A 20,093-nucleotide genomic window follows, 5' to 3' on the forward strand; every position below is an offset into this window, starting at 1 on the left:
ATTGGAGCCAGTCTAACTGAAATGGTGAGCTTCCCGGACAGTAGTATACCCTTTATCAAGGCAATAATACAGCAAGTGAATGAAGGTCACAACATCCTACTGTGGCTCTACATGTACATGTGTGTAGGGACCCACATACCTCATATGTATCACACACACACACACACACACACACACACACACACACACACACACACACATATTTAAATATCAGTCAATTATAAGGACCTGACTTGACTTAATTTAAGTAATGATTAATTAATTTGGATTGAATTGGAGGATTAAGTCACAATAAATCAGGGTTAGTTAGATTGGGTCGATGGGACAAAGTATATGGAATTACAGAAAACTGATCTGGAATGAATTGGATTGGACAGAGCTAGAAGGATAAGAAAGACTTCCCAAAGAACTTCGCTCGGATCTCCAGACACCAGCATCATCTGGAAGCAGTACGTGTTGGTGACTTGAATGTGTGGATCTTTGAACCCTCACTTTCTCAGGTGAGCGCTAACAACACCCCATAGACTTTTTCGAGGATGCAGTGTGAGATTACACGTGCTAAAGATAAAGAGCCTTGCACCTCAGAAGACAGAAGGAGCTGTAGATGAAATCTACACTCTAGTTAATGCATGCACTGTGAAGAACACCTGAACTACACCTTAAAATGTTTAAAAAACAGTCGTGAGAGATAGATGGATAGATGGATGTATAGAGAGATGGATGGATGGAAGGATAGCTGGACAGATAGATGTATAGATGGATGGACAGTTAGGTAGATTGGATGGATAGGTAGACAGACAGACAGACAGACAGACAGAAAGACAGACAGAAGCTAAGATAAAGGACCAGACTATCGCTGAGGTGGTACAGTGCTTGTCTAGGTACATGAGACCCTGGCTTTGATCCCTGGCACCACATAAACTGGGTGTGATGCCTTATGACCATATTTGTAGTGCTCGGAAGGTAAGGGCAGGAAGCTCAGAAATTCGAGGTCATTCTCAGCTACACAGTGGATTTGAAGGCAGCCCGAGCTATTTGAGACCCTTTTTCCAAGAATGGAAAAGGAAGAAAAAAGAAAGTGAAGGGAAGGGGAGAGGGGGAAAGGCAAAAGAAAATGGCAAGGAAGGGAGACATGGGGATGGGATGGAAGAAAAAGAAAGAAAAACCAACACACGTACCGATAGAAGAAAATGTAAACCCAGTAACAGACCATCAGCTGACTGGAAGTGATGGGCCTGTGATTGCTCACTATAAAACTCTTGTCTGTTTGTTTGGGGGAGAAAAATTAAAATAATAAAATATTGCACCCAAGATAAAGAGCTCTGTAAACTGTTAATTGCAAAAATAACTGTGCTGGTTAAAAATACAACTTCTGGAGGCGAATTAAGTGAGTTTGACTCCCAACTCTGCACCTCACTCTTTTGGCCCTGAGCAAATGACTTCATCCCTCTGAGCCATTGTTTCCATATCTGTAAAATGGGACTATTAATAGCCCTCACCTCATTGGCTTGTTTCAGAACAGAGCCCGGTACCTAATTAAGCATGGAGCTTTGCTTTAGTCCTCTAAACAGCACAGTGCACTGGCACTATGCCTCCTAGGCCACACATCAAATCAACCACTCAGTGGAAGAAGGTCCCTCCCTAGCTCCTGGAAGTCTTTCCCCTCCTCACCCCTGCCCCAGCCCTACAGTTCCTTGGACTCACCTGATAAAATGAAAAAGATGCCAGAAACGAAGGCAAGAATGGTCCTCTGAGGTCGGATGTGGCCGATGTTGCTGATGACGAAGGCGGTGAACACAAGGAAGAGACTGACCATAGGGAAGGGTGTAGCCGTGCGTACTGTCTCTGGGGGACGTGGACAAGGAGAAGCGGGTGTGAGGGACAAGTCTCCGGAAAGACACCTCTCCATCCCCTTCACTTCTTCCCTTTAGCTTCTCCCATCGCCCAGGAACTCCATCCCTTTATCTGCTTGGGTCCTCTGCTTCCTCTGTCCTCAACCAAGCCACGCCCTTGACACAGCTTCTGGTGCTCATCCCAGCCAAGACATTTCTATTTGACCTCCCCTCTCCCACTCTTCCTCCTTCCTTCAACCCTCTTCACCTTTTGCGAACCCTCCCTTCCCTAACCTAGTCCAGCCCCTTCCCTCCAGACCCTCCTGTTGCCTGGGCCCCTTCCCTGCTCCCCCTCACTCAGAATATTCTCCGTGTTTTCCGTCACCAAGTTGATCTCTGGTTCAAGAAAGTACTCAGAAGCCACACAGCGCCCCTTCTCCCGACCTGGTGGGAAGGAAGATAAAAAGCAAATGTGGAGGAGGGGCTCCAGGTCTGGAGAGAGGCTTTCAGAGGCAGAACAGGACCCAGGATGAAAACAGGAAATCTCACCCAAAATTTACAATCTGCGCTGTTCTTGGGGCTGGAGAGAAGGGGCTAAGTCAGCTGAGCATGGGGATACAGGACTGCTATCATATCTAATGGGGAGTCTGAGGCAGGAGGATTGCAAGTTCAAGGCCAGCTGGTACATAATGAGATTAAATCCAGCCTGGACAATTTAATAAAGCTCTGTCTTAAAATAGGAAGTAAAGAGAAGGCTAGGGATGTAGCTCAATGGTAAAGCGGTCACGGTATGTTGAAAGATCTTGGTTGTTCTGGGCATTGGAGGGTGAAGGAGGGCAGGGCTGGATGTTGACATTCTAAATGAGAAGGGAGCTGTGGATGAGGACTCTGTGTTCCTAATGTCCAGGGAGCTGGGATCTCTTTTCTTGCTTTGTTTTTCTCTTTTTGCTTTTGTTTTGTTTTTTTTTCCAAGACGGAGATTCTCTGTGTAGCCCTGGCTGTCTAGAACTCACTCTGTAGATCAGGCTGACCTGGAACTCACAGAGATCCACCTGCCTCTGCCTCGCCAGTGCTGGGTTTAAAGGTGTGCAGTGCTGCCCCAGCTAAAGCCAGGGTTTCTAAAAGGAAATGGTCTCAATGTTCAGCCTGCAGGGAAGGAATCTTTCTCACTCAAGAAACACTGGAACTGTCCAAGCAGCCAAGTTCTGAATCTAGATGGTAACCGGTTTTGTTTTTTATTTTCCTTTTCTCTTTGAGACAGACTCTTATGTATCTCAGGCTGGCTTTGAACTCCCTATGGCACTAAGGATGACCTTGATCCTCTTGCCTCTAATCTCCCAGGTTCTATGATTATAGACATATACCACCACACATAATTTATAAAGTTCTAGGGCGTGTGCTAAAACCTAGGGGCTGGGGATTTAGCTCAGTGGTAGAGCGCTTGCCTAGGAAGCGCAAGGCCCTGGGTTCGGTCCTCAGCTCTGAAAAAAAGAACCAAAAAAAAAAAAAAAATTCTACCTAGTGAGCTACTTAAAGCTCTAGTCCTAGAATTCTGTTTTTTTTTTTTTAATTGTTGAGTTAAAAATTATATTATTTGTTTTTAGGGATTACAGGTGTGATTGTATGGGGTGCAAGTGTGGAAATGAAAGGACCACTTTTGGGAGTAAATTCTCTCTTGTCACCATTACGGGTCATCAGGCTTGCTGCCAAGCACCCTATCTAATGAAGCACGTCCCTGTCCCTAGGCTGCTGACTTCCAATAGAGTTCTTCAGACAGGGGAGGAAGGTTAGAGATATGGGTTTTGAGTATCTGAGCTTCAATATCTAGGGAATAAAGGGGTAAGCATGAGGGTTTTATGCTGAAATTTAACTTCCAAGGGAGAAGTTAAACAAATCAAAACAGATCGACTTCTGGATTCTTGGAATAACTATAAATAAGGACTGTGGGGTGAGTGAGGACAAGCAAGGGGGCACCTGCAAAGAAGCAGACTCTCCAGAGGCCAGCGTGCAGCGCCATCTTGACCTCGGTGGTCTGGTTCTGCGGCAAAACGGTCCCCTCCTCCATATACAGCCAGTAGTCCGTGCTGACCGCGATGCCCACAAGGAGCAGGCCGCAGGCACCAAACACGCTGCTCAGCAGGGTCAGGGCGCGGCTGCTGCAGTGACTCATCCTGAGCGGCGGGGGGCGCCCTGTGGGGCCTGCAGGACCAGAATTTATAGTAGAGAGTGGCCAGAGTCCTCAGACCCGTGCAGGGATCTGAGACATTAGCTCTGGTCAGAGACACAAAGTCCAAAACCAAACTCCAGTCTGATTCTGCGCAATGAAATAGCCATCCCAGCCCTGAACTCTGAAAAGAGACATAAAATTGTTGACTCCAAATCTCCATATTGGGTTCCCCTGACCAATCACTGTGCTTTGTCTTTGTGGATGCAGATCTTCAACTTGAGACAAGACTTCCACAGTCTTCAGTCAGACCTGAAGATGATTCTTGACTCAAGACACATCTCAGACCGGAGTATCAGGATTCTGATGAGATTACAAATTCTCAACCCAAGACAGAGTCTCCCAGATCCAACTTCCTAGGTTGGCTTGCAAGCCCAATTTTAGAAGCCGGACCTTAGGAGAGTCCTAAAGCTTTGAAGGAAGCCAGTGACTCAGAAACTAGCCTGATCGACAGCTTCAAATTTGAATCTGATAATGCAAACCTAACTCTGCCCTGATTTAAATCCTCAGCTGTGAGCACTGGACCCCTCCCGAAGGATCTGTTACCACATTGTAAGCAGAACTACAGTGCTAGGCTTAGACACTGAATGACGGATAACTCAATTTATTTGGAAATTCTATCCCAGGCTTCCCAGCTTTAACTCTATGCTCTGACCTGGTATACTGAAATGTGTTCTTTAGAACTGTCTCTGAATCACTTCCAATAACCTCCAAAGTAGGTCACCACTCAAGGCTCCCTAACCCCATAACCTGGACTCCCACACTTGACTTCAGACCTACATAAGACTTTGAGCATAGTCCTTCTCCTGAGTTGATACTTTGGAATGCTTATCTTAACCTTAGTGCTCAGTTGTTTGTCTTTTTCTAAAGTCACCACTTTGTGTGTGTGTGTATGTGTGTGTGTGTGTGTGTGTGTGTGTGTGTGTTGCTCACATGAGTATGGGCACACATGTGTTGTGGTCAGAGGACAACCTCAGGTGTCCGTCTCCTTCCACCTTGCTTGAAATAGAGCCTCTTGTTTGCCCTTTCACATGCCAAGCTGGTATGCAAACTCGAACTAGAGATTCTCCTATGTCTACCTCCCTCTCACCATAGAAATTCTTCTATTGCAGATCCATGCTACGATCTTTACGTGGGTTCTAGGAATCGGAATTCAGATCCTCCTCACACTTCTGTGCCTTATGCTTTATACTCTGAGCCATCTCCCTAGCCTGGGGTCAAGCCAGTTATTCAATCTTAGACCCAGAACTAACCCTTCTTAGTCCAGGCAGGCCCATGATCCTGTAGTACTGCAATCTCTTCCAGGACACTAAGACCCAGAGATTTGAAGCTGTGATCTGTATTCGAGATTCTAGAGTATCAAGAGCTTGAGCTGAGCCCTTCAGACCCAGCATTCCCAACCAGAACGCTCCACTGAAACCAATGTCCCTCGTCCAGCAAACATGAAAACAGCACTCTGAACTGACTTTCCAATCAGGAATTCCTCATTCCCACCCTCCAAGTTCTGCCAGACTCTGGACTCTGATATCCCATGCTAGAACTTTTCCATCAGGAATATCTAAGTCCTGTATTCTCTAAGCAAGAACTACCCAGTCAGTTTATATCTGAGACTTCCTGAGTTCTAATTAGGAGCTTAGAAGTTCTAATTAGGAGGAGGTCTTGAAGGTTTCCAATTTTTTTCGTATGTATGTATGCCTTAATCATGTGTGTGTGTGTGTGTGTGTGTTGTGTGTGTGTGTGTGTGTTGTGTGTGTGTGTGTGTGTGTGTGTGTGTGTGATCTCCATGGCGCTCCTGTGGAAGTACTTTCGAGAGTTGGTATTTCTGACTATGCGGGTCCCAGGGATCTTACTGAGGTCATCAGGCTCAAAAGCAACCACCTTTACCAACCGAGCCATCTCAACAGCCCCCAAATTCTTTATCTACAATTCTTATACCACCACATCCCTAAAAGAAATCTCTGGACATGAAATGCAATAATGTGCCTGCAGGACTCACCTTGGTGTCTCCAAACTACCTCAGTCAGAGTCCTCTATAACCAGAGTTATACTCATCCCCTTAAAAAAAGCAAAATCTGTATAGGGGTGTGTGTGTGTGTGTCTGCAAGTGGGTATGTTCAAGAGAATGTACCCCAAGGCTAGAGATGGTGGATACCTTGGAAGAAGCCAGAGGTGATGGATCCACTGGAACTAGAGTTAAGAGACAATTGTGAATCCCTGACAGGTGCTGTGAACCAAACTCTAGTCTTCTGGAAGAGCAGCAAGTGTTCTTAACTAAGCCATCTCTCCAGCTCCCACCCACAATCTTTTTCATTATAAAGTTTAAGACACCTCCCCCAAACATTTCCCCAACGTGCAATTAAGACATAATGCACTACTTTGCTCAATCAGAATTCTGTGTGCTTTGGGATTCTACCTCATCCCAATAAAGACCATAGGATCAGAGTCACCACCTGTACTCTTAGGTCCAGAGCCCATCACTTCCAACCCCAGCCTCCTGGAGGACCCAGAGACTTAGATTTTGACAGAGCTGTGTTGAGCTTTTCTTCCCATCCCCCTCCAAGTGGCTCTGGGGCTTGACTGCCAGCTGCTTGCACCGCTTCCAATACTCAGCTCATACAAGCATTATCTCTACCCAATCACCCCGACTGTCTTGGTCCCGGTAGCTGACCTCAGCCTTCGGGTCTGCTCCTCCTACTAGACTCGCAGTTGGGAAGCTGGACCTTTCCAATTCTCCTCACTTCTCACATTAATCTCATTCCTTCTCACGTCCAGTTCATCTTCTTTCTACTTGACCCACACAGAGCTCTTTATTCAGCAGTCATTCCACCTCTGGGACACCCCACCTCCACCATCACCAGGCCTGGAATCTCCTTCTGACCCTTTACCCCAGCGTTTCCATGATCTGGATATCTGAATGGCTTAAGTGCCTTTCCTCATAGCCCAAGTCCAAACTCCATCTCCCTTCAATATCTTTGGAGACTGTAACTCTCCGCTTTACTAAAGACCCTTTCCCAGACTCACAGCTTGCCGGCCTGAGCTCTCCGTCTTCATCGTGACCCGCTTCCTCAAAGACCCCGCCTAGAGGCACAGCCCAGAGGCGACGTTCTCTGAACTCTCAAACACCACGAGTTTGTTTTCTTACTCTCGGACCGTAGGACCCCAGGTCCTTTGGGATCCACCAGGCCCAAATATTCCTCTGTCCGCCAAAACCTTCCCAAACCCAACATTGGAACCCTCGGGATCCGGTTCCTGGAGCTCCTCTAACATCCCGGAGCCCCAACCCCGGCTGAGAGTGGTCTAGCTTGGAGCCCCCTTGCCTTGCCGGACCCTCCCCTCGCTCTTACCTCTCTCAGGGCTGGGCGGACGCTCTGGGCCGCGGGCCCCGCAGCCGCATGACCGGCCCCGCGGTTTTCCCCGGCCGCCGCTGCCGCCACCGGGGTCTCCGGTGCCCGCGCCCCCCGCCCCCGCCCCCGAGCCCGGCGTCCCGGCCCCCTCCCGGCCTCCCACCCCCCACCCCCCGCGCCCGCGGCCTCACTCAGCGGACGCAGCCCGGAGCAGGGACCGGCGGCCGCTCATTGGCTAATGCGGAGGAGGGGAGGGGCGGGAAGGAAGGGAGAGGATGCAGAGAGGGAATGAGATGAGCCTTCAGGAGGGAGGGGGGGAGGCAGGGAGGGAGAGAGAATAGAAACAGAGGCAGAGAGCCCGAGAAGGGCAGAGAGAGAGAGAGAGAGAGAGAGAGAGAGAGAGAGAGAGAGAGAGAGAGAGAGAGAGAGATTCTGGAACCCAGAATCCTGAGTTCTGAGACTAGAAAAGACAGACAGAAAAGGGGAGACAGAGATGGAGTAGTTTCAGGTGTCCCCACCCCCACCACTCCAGCGGCTCAGAGATTTTGAGGCCCTGGAAGTGGAGAGGAAAGAGAGTCCCAAAATCCAGGCAGGGAAAGCTCAGAGGCCTTGGACCAAAGGAAACTGAAATCCAGGGACCTTAAGCTTGTATGGAGGAGATAGAAAAATAGAGATAGATAGATGATTGATAGAGAGACAGACAGACAGACAGACAGACACTTTCTGAGGAGAGACAGCAGGGGCAAGTCAGGATGGGATGTCCCTTGATGAGGACTGGGGCTGTAGCCGGGCAAGGGGCGGAGCCTGGGGGGGCGTCTAGGTAGCTGAAGAAGGCGGGAAGGGGCGTCCCGGGCCAGGGTCCCAAGAGCAGCTGGCGGGCAGGCGCAGAGCAGAGCCGGGTCCTGCAGCGGCGGCGGAGCCGGGAGCGGGGCCAGCCCCCCCCCCCCGCCGTGATGTCAGCGGGGCCACTCTTAAAGGGGCAGGCCGCCCGCCGAGGGTCGAAACTTGTTCTGGGGCTTTCAAGAACCGGATAAGAGTACAGGATGGGTGATACCGAAGAAAGGGGTAGTTTTAGCATTCAGCTAGAGTGAGACTCGAAGATCCAGAGAAGAAATGCCAGGCCTTCAAAGGAACCTGCTAAGCTTTTGAGTTCTGTCCCCTCCAAACACACTGACAGGCACACCATTCTGCTGGCTTGCCTGATCCAGAGACTACATTCCCCATCAGCCCTGGCGGCCAGAGGCCAGCACCTGGGGGTAGGGGTGGGGGCAGGGTCTTCTGCGATGTCTGCTGGGAAACGTAGTCTATCTTGATTGGCCCCTTCCACTCCCTGCTCCCCTCCACACATACTCGCAAAGTGGGTCAGGGGAGAAAGAGGCCGGGATGACGTTTCTGCCTGTCTCCTGCCTTGCTAACTGGCTTCCAAGCTCCCAGGTTCTGGTTCTCTCACCTTCTGTAACATGGGGTCCTTCTGATCATGTCTGTCTCTCCACAGGCAGCCAGCTTTACATGTACCTTTCCAGGATTTCTCTAGATTTGGGTGTGTGTTGTCTGTGCCTGTACTTTGCTCTGTGTGAATATGAGCATGTAATAACTGGGTGGAGGGTCGATCACTTGCTGACACAGTGGTCAAGGGTTATTCATTGAGTATGTTACCGATGCAGTCACATTGGTCTTCTCTGAAACCGTGTGTATGTCGCACTCATGCCGAAGTTCTCTTCTCTTTCATTTTACAGGTCTGCGCATTCTCTCTCCACTACCCCCCATGTTTGTTTCTATGTACAGCCAGCCCACCTCCGCACCCACTTCATCCCCCAAACTTTACGAGAAAACATCCAAACATTTTAGCATCAGCATCCCAAATTTATTCTCCAGCAGCTGTGTCTGGGTGGGAGAGGATAAAGGAAGGGCGTGGGGGATGAGAAAGTCCCAGAAAGTGGCAGGCACTGCGGAGGACAAGGGGTGTGTGTGTGTGTGTGTGTGTGTGTGTGTGTGTGTGTGTGTGTGTGTGTGTGATTCCGACCAAGGCTGGAGCCATGCACGGGGCAGGTGAGCAGTGAAGGGTTCTGGAACAAATCTAGAACAAAAGCTGACTGAGAAAAGTCGGGGAGAGAATCCTCCGTGCATGCCAGGAATCCCCAGAACATGGAAGGGAGGTGGCCTGGAACACGGAGCCCAGCCTCCCACTTAATTCTACAACTGAAGTGGAGGTAGGAGGGGCCTTGAAGGATGCAGAGAGCTGATCTGGAATCTTAGTCTGGAGCAGGCAATCTCATGAGACTATTTCTCCCAACGTGGTCTAGGGAGAGAGAAGGCATAAAACTACCAAGATAGAGTCTAGAACCCCACACGGAGTGGGGTTTCTGGGAAGAGTTGGAACAGCATCCAGATGTTGGGGGTGGGGAAAAACCAGGGCTCAGCACAACGAATCTAGAACACAGAAAGGCTCTAGAGACTGTTTGAAGTTTAAAATGCCAGCAATGCTGGGGAACAGCGTCTAGAACCCATTGGGGCGCGTGAAAGAGGCCAGAAGGTTGGGTGGTTTAAGAGACCTAAAATTCGGACTAGAGGCGGGGATGGGGGTGGATGGGAGTTACAGCCAACTTGGCGGAGGGAGCACTGGGAACACCTAGCGGCAGCAGATGAGATTACATGACGGGCACAGGCACAGGGCTTGTGGGGCTGCGGGCATCTGGGTGCACGAAGTCCGGGTTCACATAAGTAAAGCCCTGGAAATCAGCTTGGTCGATGCTGGCTAGGACCAAGCGGTCTGGCGGGGTCAAGGCTGGCGCTGCCCGCGTGAAGAACTTGTCAAAGTTTTCGCCGCTGCGGCCACACTGTGATACGAGCGAATGGAAAATTAAGCCCTGATAATCAGAATCCATGCACATCCCCGTGATCTCTGTTTATCCCTTTAGGAGCATCTCTGCAGAAGGATTCCCCCCACCCCACCTCCACATACAAGCTTGGGAGTCCCACCCAACTTCCAGGGACAGAAATTGGGAGAGCAACTGACCGGACGTGGTCTAAAAGGAGGCGCAATTTCCAGTCTCTCCAACCTCTCCCAATCGATCCAACGGAAAAAGCCATGAGCCCGGATGGTGGGTTCCCCATCTGGCCCTGAGCCCAGGCGCTTTCCTGGGTGCTTGGTCAGGAACTGTGGAAAGCACACAAAGAGGGCCTGTCAGATAGCTCAGTGAGTAAAGGCACTTGCCACCGTGTCTGATAGATGACCTGAGTTTGATTCCTAGGACCTACATGTTGGAAGGGGAAAAAAAATTACTCCTAACACTGTCCTCTGAACATCTTGTATTATGATGTATGTGTGTGTGCACACATACACAAATCAGTAGACTAAAAATTCAATGTAAAATGCTTTTAAAAATCAAATGTGGTGGTATAAGGGTCAGAGAGGAGGAAATTGGAGAAATCCAAAACAGGAGGAAGAAGAGAGGGAGAGATGGGGAGAGGTGGAAGATCTCCTGTGGGCCATGCACTTTCTTCTGCATCACCCAAGGAAGAAGAAACTGAGACTTACAGTTTGGATGACTCATCAAGACCCATGAAGAATATGTCATGGGGATTAGGGGTAATCTGATCTACCCAACTCTAGAAAGACACTTTGCCCTTTTGACATTTCCTGCTGTGGGCCAGGGTGAGGCAGAGGGATGCCACCCTTGGTCTGGGATGACATCAAGGTAGCAAAATATTGTTCAAAATTACTCTTGCAGGAAATGCCTGTAGAAAGGTTTGAGTGACAGGAGCCTTTTTCTAAAAGAGACGGCCACCGAGGTATATGGGTTGTGGGTCAGAAAAAGCTGGGAGTTGGGGCTCTCACCCCCTTGCAGATGGCCACAGCTTCCCGGGAAAGTGACTTGGGATAGGTGACAGTTTGTTCCATGATGGCTTGAAACAGCTCCTCCTCATCTTCCCCATCAAAGGGTGGCTTTTAAAAAGGAGGCAGAATCAAGTAAGAGACATGTGAGGCTGCCTTTTCCAAGCCTGCATCCCTTCAATACCCACTTCAAACAAAAGCATCCTGATAATGCATCCTCCCACCCCACCCCTACGGCCAACTGCCTCAGATAAAAGCAAGAAAACTATTCCATTTTCATCTCTAATTCCTTATCGTACATGCCCTAGTTCTGTGCATCACTCTACTGCCCAGCTGTCTTCTGCTATGTAAGTCACTGGCAATATGTCATCTAATGGGGGGAAGAGGGATGCAGGAAAGACTGTTCTCACTAACCATCACGGTTAAAACAATGTTTCAGGACCGCGGACAGCGCCATGCTACCCCAGCTTCCTGATGGATCAGCATGTTTTCTTAAACCTTGCCATTCTGTTCCTTCTAGAATAATACCACATAAAAAGGGACGCCCGACACTGTGTGGCCATTAGTTAAGCCAACATTCCGTATTCTGCCTTACCTGTCCTGCCAACATCTCATACAGCAGGACTCCAAAGGACCACCAGTCGACAGACTTCCCATAGGGCTGATAGGCAATGATCTAACAGAGGAAGAGAAAGCAGAGTGTGTGATATTTTCTGGAGACAGAGCCTCACGTGGTTCAGGCTAGCTTTGAACTAACTATGTGTCGGAGGATGACCCTGAACTCTTTAATCTCCTGTCTCCACCTCCCCAGTGCTAGGAATTCGATGTTTGTTCTCTAAGGTTGCAGGATTCCTATGGCCTCTCTCTCTGGATCCTGACCCACTTCAAGAACTTTCCACTCTGACTATTTTAGCAAGAGCTCCACCATTTGGAAAATCCAGGAAACAGTGGTGATATACTTACAAGCTTACTTACCTGGCAATATATAAAGTCCATGGAAGGGCTGGCAAAATGGGAGCAGGTAAAAAGCCCCTTGACACACAAAACCCCATGACTGGAATTCAATTTCTAGGACTCACATAGAAGAGAAAACTAACTCCCTAAAGTTGTTCTTTGACCTCAATATGCAAGCTGTGACATGTACACACACACACACACACACACACACACACACACACGCAATTTTTTTAAAAGAGGAAAGAAATTAAACTCCACAAATTTTTTCTCTGACCTCCACATATATGCTGTAACATATATGCCCATGAATACATAAAATAATAATAATTTTAATAATATTTTAAAGCCTATCTAAGGATCAAGTCATAAGTACTACCCATGTAGAATATGTGGGTAACCACACCTTCTGTTTGAATGCTAAGCATATAGAGCTAAATCTTTTTCTTTTTTCTTTTCTTTTCTTTCTTTTTTTTTTTAAATGTGTGTGGGGGAGGGTGAGACATGATTTCCATGTAACATAACAGCACTACCTGTCCAGGCTGGCCTCAAACTCACAAAGATCCACTTTCTTCTGCCTCCCTAGTGCTGGGATTAAAGGCATGCATCACGAGGCCTAACTAAATCTCATTTTTAACACATTTTTATTAGTTTACTGAGAAGAACATATGCATGCCATGGCTTCCGTGTGGAAGTAAAGACTTTTGGGAGCCAGTTGTCTGCTTCCAGTATGTGGGTTCCTGAGATAAAACCCAAGTGATCAATCAGTCTTAGCAGTAGCTACATTACCCACAGTGCCATCTGGCTGACCCTTGGATGAATTTCAAAGACCAGAGAAACATTTCTTGAGACAAGACCTCATGATCCCAGGTTGGCTTTCCACGTAGATAAGGATGACCTTGAACTTCTGATCCTCCTGCTCCCATCTCTTACTTGTTAGGATTACAAGAGCGAGCCACCATACCTGATTCAATTATTTTCTCATTCCTCTTGTTTTCTGTTTTTCTCCCAAGACAGGGTCTCACTAGATATCTCCAGTTGCCCTCACCCAAACTGGAGATCCTCCCAGTTCAGCCTAACAAATAGTGAGACAGGAGATTCTGTGTAACAGAACCCTGACTATCCTGGACTGTCTTTGTAGACCAGGCTGGCCTCCTACTTACAAAGATCTGCCTCCCTCTGGCTCCTAAAGTGCTGGGATTAAGGTGTGTGCCACCACACCTGGCCGAGAGAAGAGATTTTTAAGCTTGGAGAAGTCTAGCCTCAGAGTCAGGGTCAGAGTCAGGATTAATTTTATATGTGTGTTTCTTGTGGCAGTGAGTTCAAATTTCCAGGAAGAGTTTTCAACCAGTGACACTGATTACTTGGGTCCTAGCACTGATCTATGGTAAAGGTCAAGAGACAGCACCTTCACACTGTACAATGGCCTCCACAGATTAACAAAGCCAGTGTGAGCATACTACATACAGCTACATCATGAACCTTTAGAATATTAGCTCCGGCTTCTTAACACCACTGAAAATATCCAAGGATTAGTCAGGCAGTGGTGGTGCCTGCCTTTAATCCCAGCACTCTCAAGGCAGAGGCAGGCAGATCTCTATGGGTTTGAGGCAAGCCTGGTCTACATAGTAAGTCCTAGGACAGCTAGGGTTATTATGGAGAGAAGCCCTGTCTTGAAAAACAAAACAAACAAATAAACAGGAAAAAGGTAAGAAAGAAAGAACAGAGAGAAGGGGGGGGGAATATCCAAGGGTCAGTTTTTTGCTCCTCTGGGAAGTTCAAGGTTCTGACCATGCCCTCTCAGAGTGTCAGGAGGAAGATCTATTAATACTATAGAATCGTGGGTAAGTGTTCAGCTCCCACTATTAGGGAAAAAAAAGTATGAGGTGCATAGGCTTGGAGTGCAGCTTAGTAGAGTGTTTCTTTCCCCAGGATACATGAACATCTGGATCTGAACCCCAGTAACACATAAAGCCAGGTATCCTGACGAACACCAGCTGTTGTTCCAGCACTAGGGAGATACAGGCAGAGGGACCATAAATCCAAGGTCATCCTCACTTACACAGTGAGTTTGAAGCCAGCCTGGAATACATGATACCCTGTCTTAGAAACAGAAAGAGGACGCAGAAGATCCTTAGCACAAGCTAGGTAGGGAGATTAGCATATCATCAAGCTCTAGGTTTGACTGAGAGAATTTACCTCAATGAATAAAATGGAAGAGTGGTACAGAATTCCTAACATAACCCTGGGCCTCCACATGCAGGCACAAATGTGCCCACATACATGAAAACATGCACACACATACATACATATACATACATACATACATACATAGTAGTAGTAGTAGTAGTAGTGGTAGTAGTAGTAGTAGTAGTACTATTACTACTACTACTCACACACACATACATGTAACGATTTTTTTTTAAAAATCGACAACAAAACTACATGTACTGTTTATCAATGAGCTGCCATTCAATTCTGTACTAAAGGGTAAGCCCCGCCCAAACAGCATACAGAAGACACAAAGCCTCACAGTAGGCATAGTGTTCTCAGGCCTGCCCACTCAAAACGCACTAGAAATAGTCTCCACCTTCTCCACTTTGGAATAGTGTGTGTTCTACTCACACTCCTCCAAGCCAATCATACTCATGTACACTATTCATCCTCAGGTCCTGCTTGCTTTACCCATTTGAGGTAGGCAGATCTAACCCACTGTGAGTAGCACCATTCCTTAGGTAGGGAAGCAGGAAGGGTATGAATGGTATGGAGTGTGTGAGCTGGGCACTAAACACATGTGTAAGTTCACTGCTTTCTTCTCTTATCATGGTGTGACCAGTCCCTTGACTTCAAGTGCTCAGCATATCAGTCTCCCTGCTCAGGGCACAGGTGGAGACTACCATGGGTGGGAGCTGCTAAGACACCCACAAATGAAGGACAAGCCTTGTCTACTATGACTATTAGACAACTGCACCCACTGAGAGATGCCCACAGAGCATCAGGTTCAGAGTTACCTCAGGTGCTATGTAGTCTGGGGTCCCACAGAAGGTGCGGGTTGTGGACCCAGGGAAGACATTCTCTTTACACATGCCGAAGTCTGTGATCTTGATGTGTCCTTCAGCATCCAGCATCACATTATCCAACTTGAGGTCCCTGGAGGATGAGTGTATGAGGAAGGACAGTATGATGGTTAGCTTTCAATGTCACCTTGATAAAATCTCCCAGGAAAAGCGTCTCATTGAGTGATTGTCTGGATCAGGTTGGCCTGTGGATAAGTTTGTTGAGGACTTTTTTCATTACTTTAGTTGATGTAGGTAGACCTAGTCTACTGTGGGTGGTACCACTCCCCAGGTAAGAAAGCTTATAGACTATGTAATCTGAGCACTAGCTTCATGAATTAATCCATTGTTCTCTGCTCCTTATTTCTTTTGAGGCACGGTTTCTCTGTGTAGCCCTGGCTGTTCTGTAACTTGTTCTGTAGACCAAGCTGGTGTCTTCTAACTCAGAGATCTGCCTGCTTCTGACTCCCGAGTCCTGGGATTAAAGGATTAAAGGTATGAGCTGGGATGGAGAGATGGCTCAGAGGTTAAGAGCACTGACTGCTCTTCCAGAGGTCCTGAGTTCAATTCCCAGCAACCACATGGTGGCTCACAACCATCTGTAAAGAGATCTGATGCCCTCTTCTGGTGTGTCTGAAGACAGCTACAGTGTACTTATATATAATAAATAAATAAATCTTAAAAAAAAATAAAGGGGTTGGGGATTTAGCTCAGTGGTAGAGCGCTTGCCTAGGAAGCACAAGGCCCTGGGCTCAGTCCCCAGCTCCGAAAAAAAAAAAAAGGTATGAGCCACCACTGCAGGGGATGTTCTCTGTTCTTAATTGTGGATGTAAGTAGCTGCTTCAAGTATATTTTACTTTGATTCAATGGTAGAAACTGTGAGCCACGCCAAATGCTTCCTCCCTTTGACTGTTTTGTTGTTGTTTTGTTTCGTTTTTTGGTTCAAAACGTAGATGTGTGTGTATATGTGTGTGTGTGTGTGTGTGTGTGTGTGTGTGTGTGTGTGTGTGTGTGTCTGTGTCCAGGTGCCTGGGGTGGGGTGTAAACATGGATGTCATATATCCTGAAGTTGGAGTTACAGGCAGTTGTGAGCAACCTGGTATGGGTGTTGGGAATCAAACTTCAATCCTCTGCAAGGGCAGCATCCAGCCTTGCTGAAGCCATCCTTCGAGCCCCCTTATAGTGTACTTTCACACAGCAATAGGAAACAAAACCCAAGGCAACTAGCGTTCAACAATCCGGAGCTGTGTGTTGGAATCCCGTCCCCTGCAGGGACCTATTTCCCTCTCCAGAAACTGTTGGGGCTACTGACCTGTAGATGATGCCCTGGTTGTGAAGGAAGAAGAGGCCTATGGCGATTTCCGCGGCATAGAATCTGGAGGAGCACGTGGCAAGTTAGAAGGTCAATAACAGGATCACTTCTCCCACCTCCCGCTCCCTTCACCATTCTGGTACTTACGCTGCGTGGGGCTCCTTAAACTTGCCCAGTTGCTGAATGTGGTACATTAAATCGCCCCCAGTGACGTACTCCATCACAAAATACAGGCGGTCCTAAGGAGGAGTGGGTGTGGCTTAGTGGCAGGGACACACCCACACCTGAACAGAACCGCTTTTCTTTTCTTTCCTTTTCTTTTCTTTTCCTTTCTTTCCTCTCCTCTCCTCTCTCCTCCTTTCCTCTCCTCTCCTCTCTCCTCCTCTCCTCTCCTCTCCTCCTCCTCCCCTCCCCTCCTCCTCCCCTCCCCTCCTCTCCCCTTCCTCCCCTCCCCTCCTCCTCTCCTCCTCCTCCCCTCCCCTCCTCCTCTCCTCTCCTCTCCTCTCCTCTCCTCTCCTCTCCTCTCCTCTCCTCTCCTCTCCTCTCCTCTCCTCTCCTCTCCTCTCCTCTCCTCTCCTCTCCTCTCCTCTCCTCTCCTCTCCTCTCCTCTCCTCTCTCCTCTTTTCTTTTGAGACTGGATTTCTAAGTGTAGCTCTGGCTGTCCTGGAACTCTTTGTAGACCAGGATGGCCTCAAATGCCTGCCTCTGCTTCCTAAATGCTAGGATTAAAGGTTGTGCGGCTAACATCCCTGACACGCCCCCCATGCCTTTTTTTTTTCTTTTTCTCTCTTTCTCTCTTTCTTTTTCTTTTTTGAGTGTTTTGCCTGCATGTATGTATATTGTGCCTGGTGCCTCTGAAGGTGAGAAGAGAGCATTGCATGCCCTGGACTGAAGACTCAGATCATTATGAGCCACCACATGGATAATGGGAACTGAACCTGGATCCTCTGCAAGAGCAATACTGTCTTTAACTGTTGGGTCATCTCTCTAGCTCCAAGCTTTGAGAGAGAGAGACAGACAGACAGACAGACAGACAGACTCATGTAGCCCAAACAAACTTTAAACCCACTGTGTAACTGACGATAACCTTGAACTCTTGGTCCTCTTTCCTTTACCATGCAAGTGCTGGGATTACAGATCTTTCTACCATAGCCATTTATGAACAGCTGTTTCCTCCTGCCCATTGGGGACAGACTTGGAGACCTCCTGGTCCACTCAGCCAGTAACCCAAAGGAATTGGACAAGTATATAGGAAGGGTCCAAGATTCTAATCCTGGAACCTCAGAATATCCTCTGCCTTATTTTTGTTACTCTAGTTAGTTTTCTTTTTCTTTTTTTCTTTTTTCTTTTTTTCGGAGCTGGGGACCAAACCCAGGGCCTTGCGCCTGCCAGGCAAGCGCTCTACCACTGAGCTAAATCCCCAACCCCTCTAGTTAGTTTTCTAAGCAGTTTACAGAACTTGACTGAAATCCAAGAGCATTAAATCTCAAGTTACATCCTGTGACTCTACCTCTCTGTCTCTCTCTCTTACACACACACACACACACACACACACACACACACACACGCACGCACGCACACACACACACTTCTCACTGTCTGGAGCCAAAGGTAGTCAGGCTTCACTTGGTTTGCTTGTTTTCTTTTAAGCCGGTGAACTGTAGATGGTATTTGCATGTATGTGTTATATGTGCATGTGTGGGGTCAGAAGGCATAGAACACCCATCTCTCTCATTCTGCCTTATTTCCTTGATACAGAGCCTGTTAGTGGACCCAGAGTTAAGGTGACACTCAATAAAGACCCCATGACACTGTTCCAACCCCAACCCCACCACGCCAGTGCTATGGGTATTCATGAAGCCAGATCTGGCCTTTTACATGGGTGATGGGGATTCAAACTCAGGTCCTCAGGTGTTCTTGCGCACTAAGGCATCTCTCTTGCTCTGATTGTTACTATAGTCACATACTCTATGGGCCAGGCTAAGCTCAGGCCCACGGCAATACTCCTGTCTCTGCCTCCCAAGGGCCAGGATGACAAATATGTGCCACACTTGGTTTTTGCTCAGAAGCAAGGAAAGTGAATCCTCTCCAAGTCCTGAGGATTCTAAATTCTTGTACAATCCCTTAGTCTCAGGGAAACACTCTTTTATGACTCATCCTTCAGTCAGACTCCAGAAGGGATGAGATCACCCTGGAAGCCCAGTCATTCTTGCTGTGTCCAACTAGAAGACATCCCTAAGAGCTGGGGATAGAGTTTGGTTGGAGAATGCTTGCCTAGCTTACACAAAGGCACAAAGCCCTGGCTTTGATCCTCAGCATGGGGCAAACAGGCTCATCCTCAAAAACAAAAAACAAAAAACAAAAAGATTTACATCTAAGTCATATAGACTCAAAACCACAGAACACTAGTTACAGCCACTGGAAAATGATCTCGTAGGAATCGCAAAGGTTCTGACCATACCCACTCAGATCCCGTATTCTGGCTGTGCCCCCAAACGGTACCTGCATCCCCACCACATCTGATCCCACCTGTATGGCCACATTCATTCATTTTTAAACTTAAATTTAAAATGGTTTTGAATTATGTATGTGCGGGGGACTTATATGTGCATATGAGTACAGGTATCCTCAGAGACCAGAGCATTAAATCCTCTAGAGCTAGAATTATAAGAGCCACAGCACATGGGTGCCAGAGAAACAAACACAGGTCCTCTGCAAGAACAGTATGTTCTTTTTACTACCCAGCCATCTCTATAGATCACTCATTCGTTTTGTTTTGTTTTATTGAGACAGGGCCTCACTATATGGCTCTGGCTGACCTGGAACTTGCTCTGTAGAGCAGGTTGGCTTCTTTTTTTTTTTTTCTCCTTTTTTTTTTCGGAGCTGGGGACCAAACCCAGGGCTTTGTGCTTGCTAGGCAAGCGCTCTACCACTGAGCTAAATCCCCAACCCCAACTCAGAAGGAACCGCCTGCCTCTGACTCCTGAGTGCTGGGATTAAAAGCATGCACCATCACCCTCAGCCTTATTCATTTATTTTAATAATTCATTTGTGATTGTATATGTGTGTGCATATGTGTATATGTGTGTGGATGCATGCTGCATATGGAGTGTGAGTCTGTGTGAGCCCAAGCATCCCATATGGTGCTATCTTATTGCCTTGACACAGGGTCTTTCACTGTACTGGATGCTCACCAAAATGACAAGGCTGGTTATCCAGAGAGCTCTTGGGACCCACTCATCTCTGAACCCCAGTGCGAGGGACAGAACACGTAGCCAAGTCTGGCTTCTTATGCAAGGACTGGGATTCAAATTCTGGCCCTTAAGATTCTGAGGCTAGCACTCTTACCCTCTAGGTCATCTCTCAGCACTGACCACACCCTTATTTCAGCCTTCTAAAGCATGACCCCCAACCCTCCTTCCTCACCGGAGTCTGAAAGGTGGAATGAAGTTGTGTGAGAAAGTGTGGCCGGCCTCCAGGACCTCGGCCTCCCAATGCCAGCACACGCTTCTCCACAAGGGTGCAGTCTACATCAT

The 20,093-nt window shown here is 47.8% G+C and overlaps 2 protein-coding genes across 7 annotated transcripts in view; both read right to left on the reverse strand.

Moving 5' to 3' along the window:
• The window catches only part of Cacng7 (calcium voltage-gated channel auxiliary subunit gamma 7), a 31,187-nt gene extending 23,547 nt beyond the window's left edge, over nt 1-7,640 (reverse strand). Inside the window, exons 1-4 of one of the 2 annotated variants that reach the window (NM_080695.2) lie at nt 7,401-7,640; nt 3,807-4,031; nt 2,190-2,276; nt 1,705-1,845 (exon numbers count right to left, since the gene is read on the reverse strand). In NM_080695.2, the coding sequence (NP_542426.1) occupies nt 1,705-1,845; nt 2,190-2,276; nt 3,807-4,002 (424 nt within the window). In that variant the 5' untranslated portion in view covers nt 4,003-4,031; nt 7,401-7,640. The remainder of the gene's footprint in view (nt 1-1,704; nt 1,846-2,189; nt 2,277-3,806; nt 4,032-7,400) is intronic. The other variant, XM_039082037.2, reaches the window with a different exon arrangement.
• A 1,602-nt stretch (nt 7,641-9,242) lies between these two features.
• Nucleotides 9,243-20,093, reverse strand: part of Prkcg (protein kinase C, gamma) — a 29,340-nt gene continuing 18,489 nt past the window's right edge. For all 5 annotated transcript variants that reach the window (XM_006228014.5, XM_039100736.2, NM_012628.2 and 2 more), the window contains 8 exons: nt 19,984-20,093; nt 16,705-16,796; nt 16,558-16,620; nt 15,201-15,339; nt 11,831-11,911; nt 11,239-11,346; nt 10,417-10,557; nt 9,243-10,237 (listed from right to left, as the gene is read on the reverse strand). The exon at nt 19,984-20,093 is cut by the window's right edge and continues 79 nt beyond it. In XM_006228014.5, coding sequence (XP_006228076.1) covers nt 10,049-10,237; nt 10,417-10,557; nt 11,239-11,346; nt 11,831-11,911; nt 15,201-15,339; nt 16,558-16,620; nt 16,705-16,796; nt 19,984-20,093 — 923 coding nt within the window. In that variant the 3' untranslated portion in view covers nt 9,243-10,048. The remainder of the gene's footprint in view (nt 10,238-10,416; nt 10,558-11,238; nt 11,347-11,830; nt 11,912-15,200; nt 15,340-16,557; nt 16,621-16,704; nt 16,797-19,983) is intronic.

The sequence above is a fragment of the Rattus norvegicus genome, chromosome 1 (genome assembly GCF_036323735.1).
Source record: "Rattus norvegicus strain BN/NHsdMcwi chromosome 1, GRCr8, whole genome shotgun sequence".
Lineage (NCBI taxonomy): Eukaryota > Metazoa > Chordata > Mammalia > Rodentia > Muridae > Rattus > Rattus norvegicus.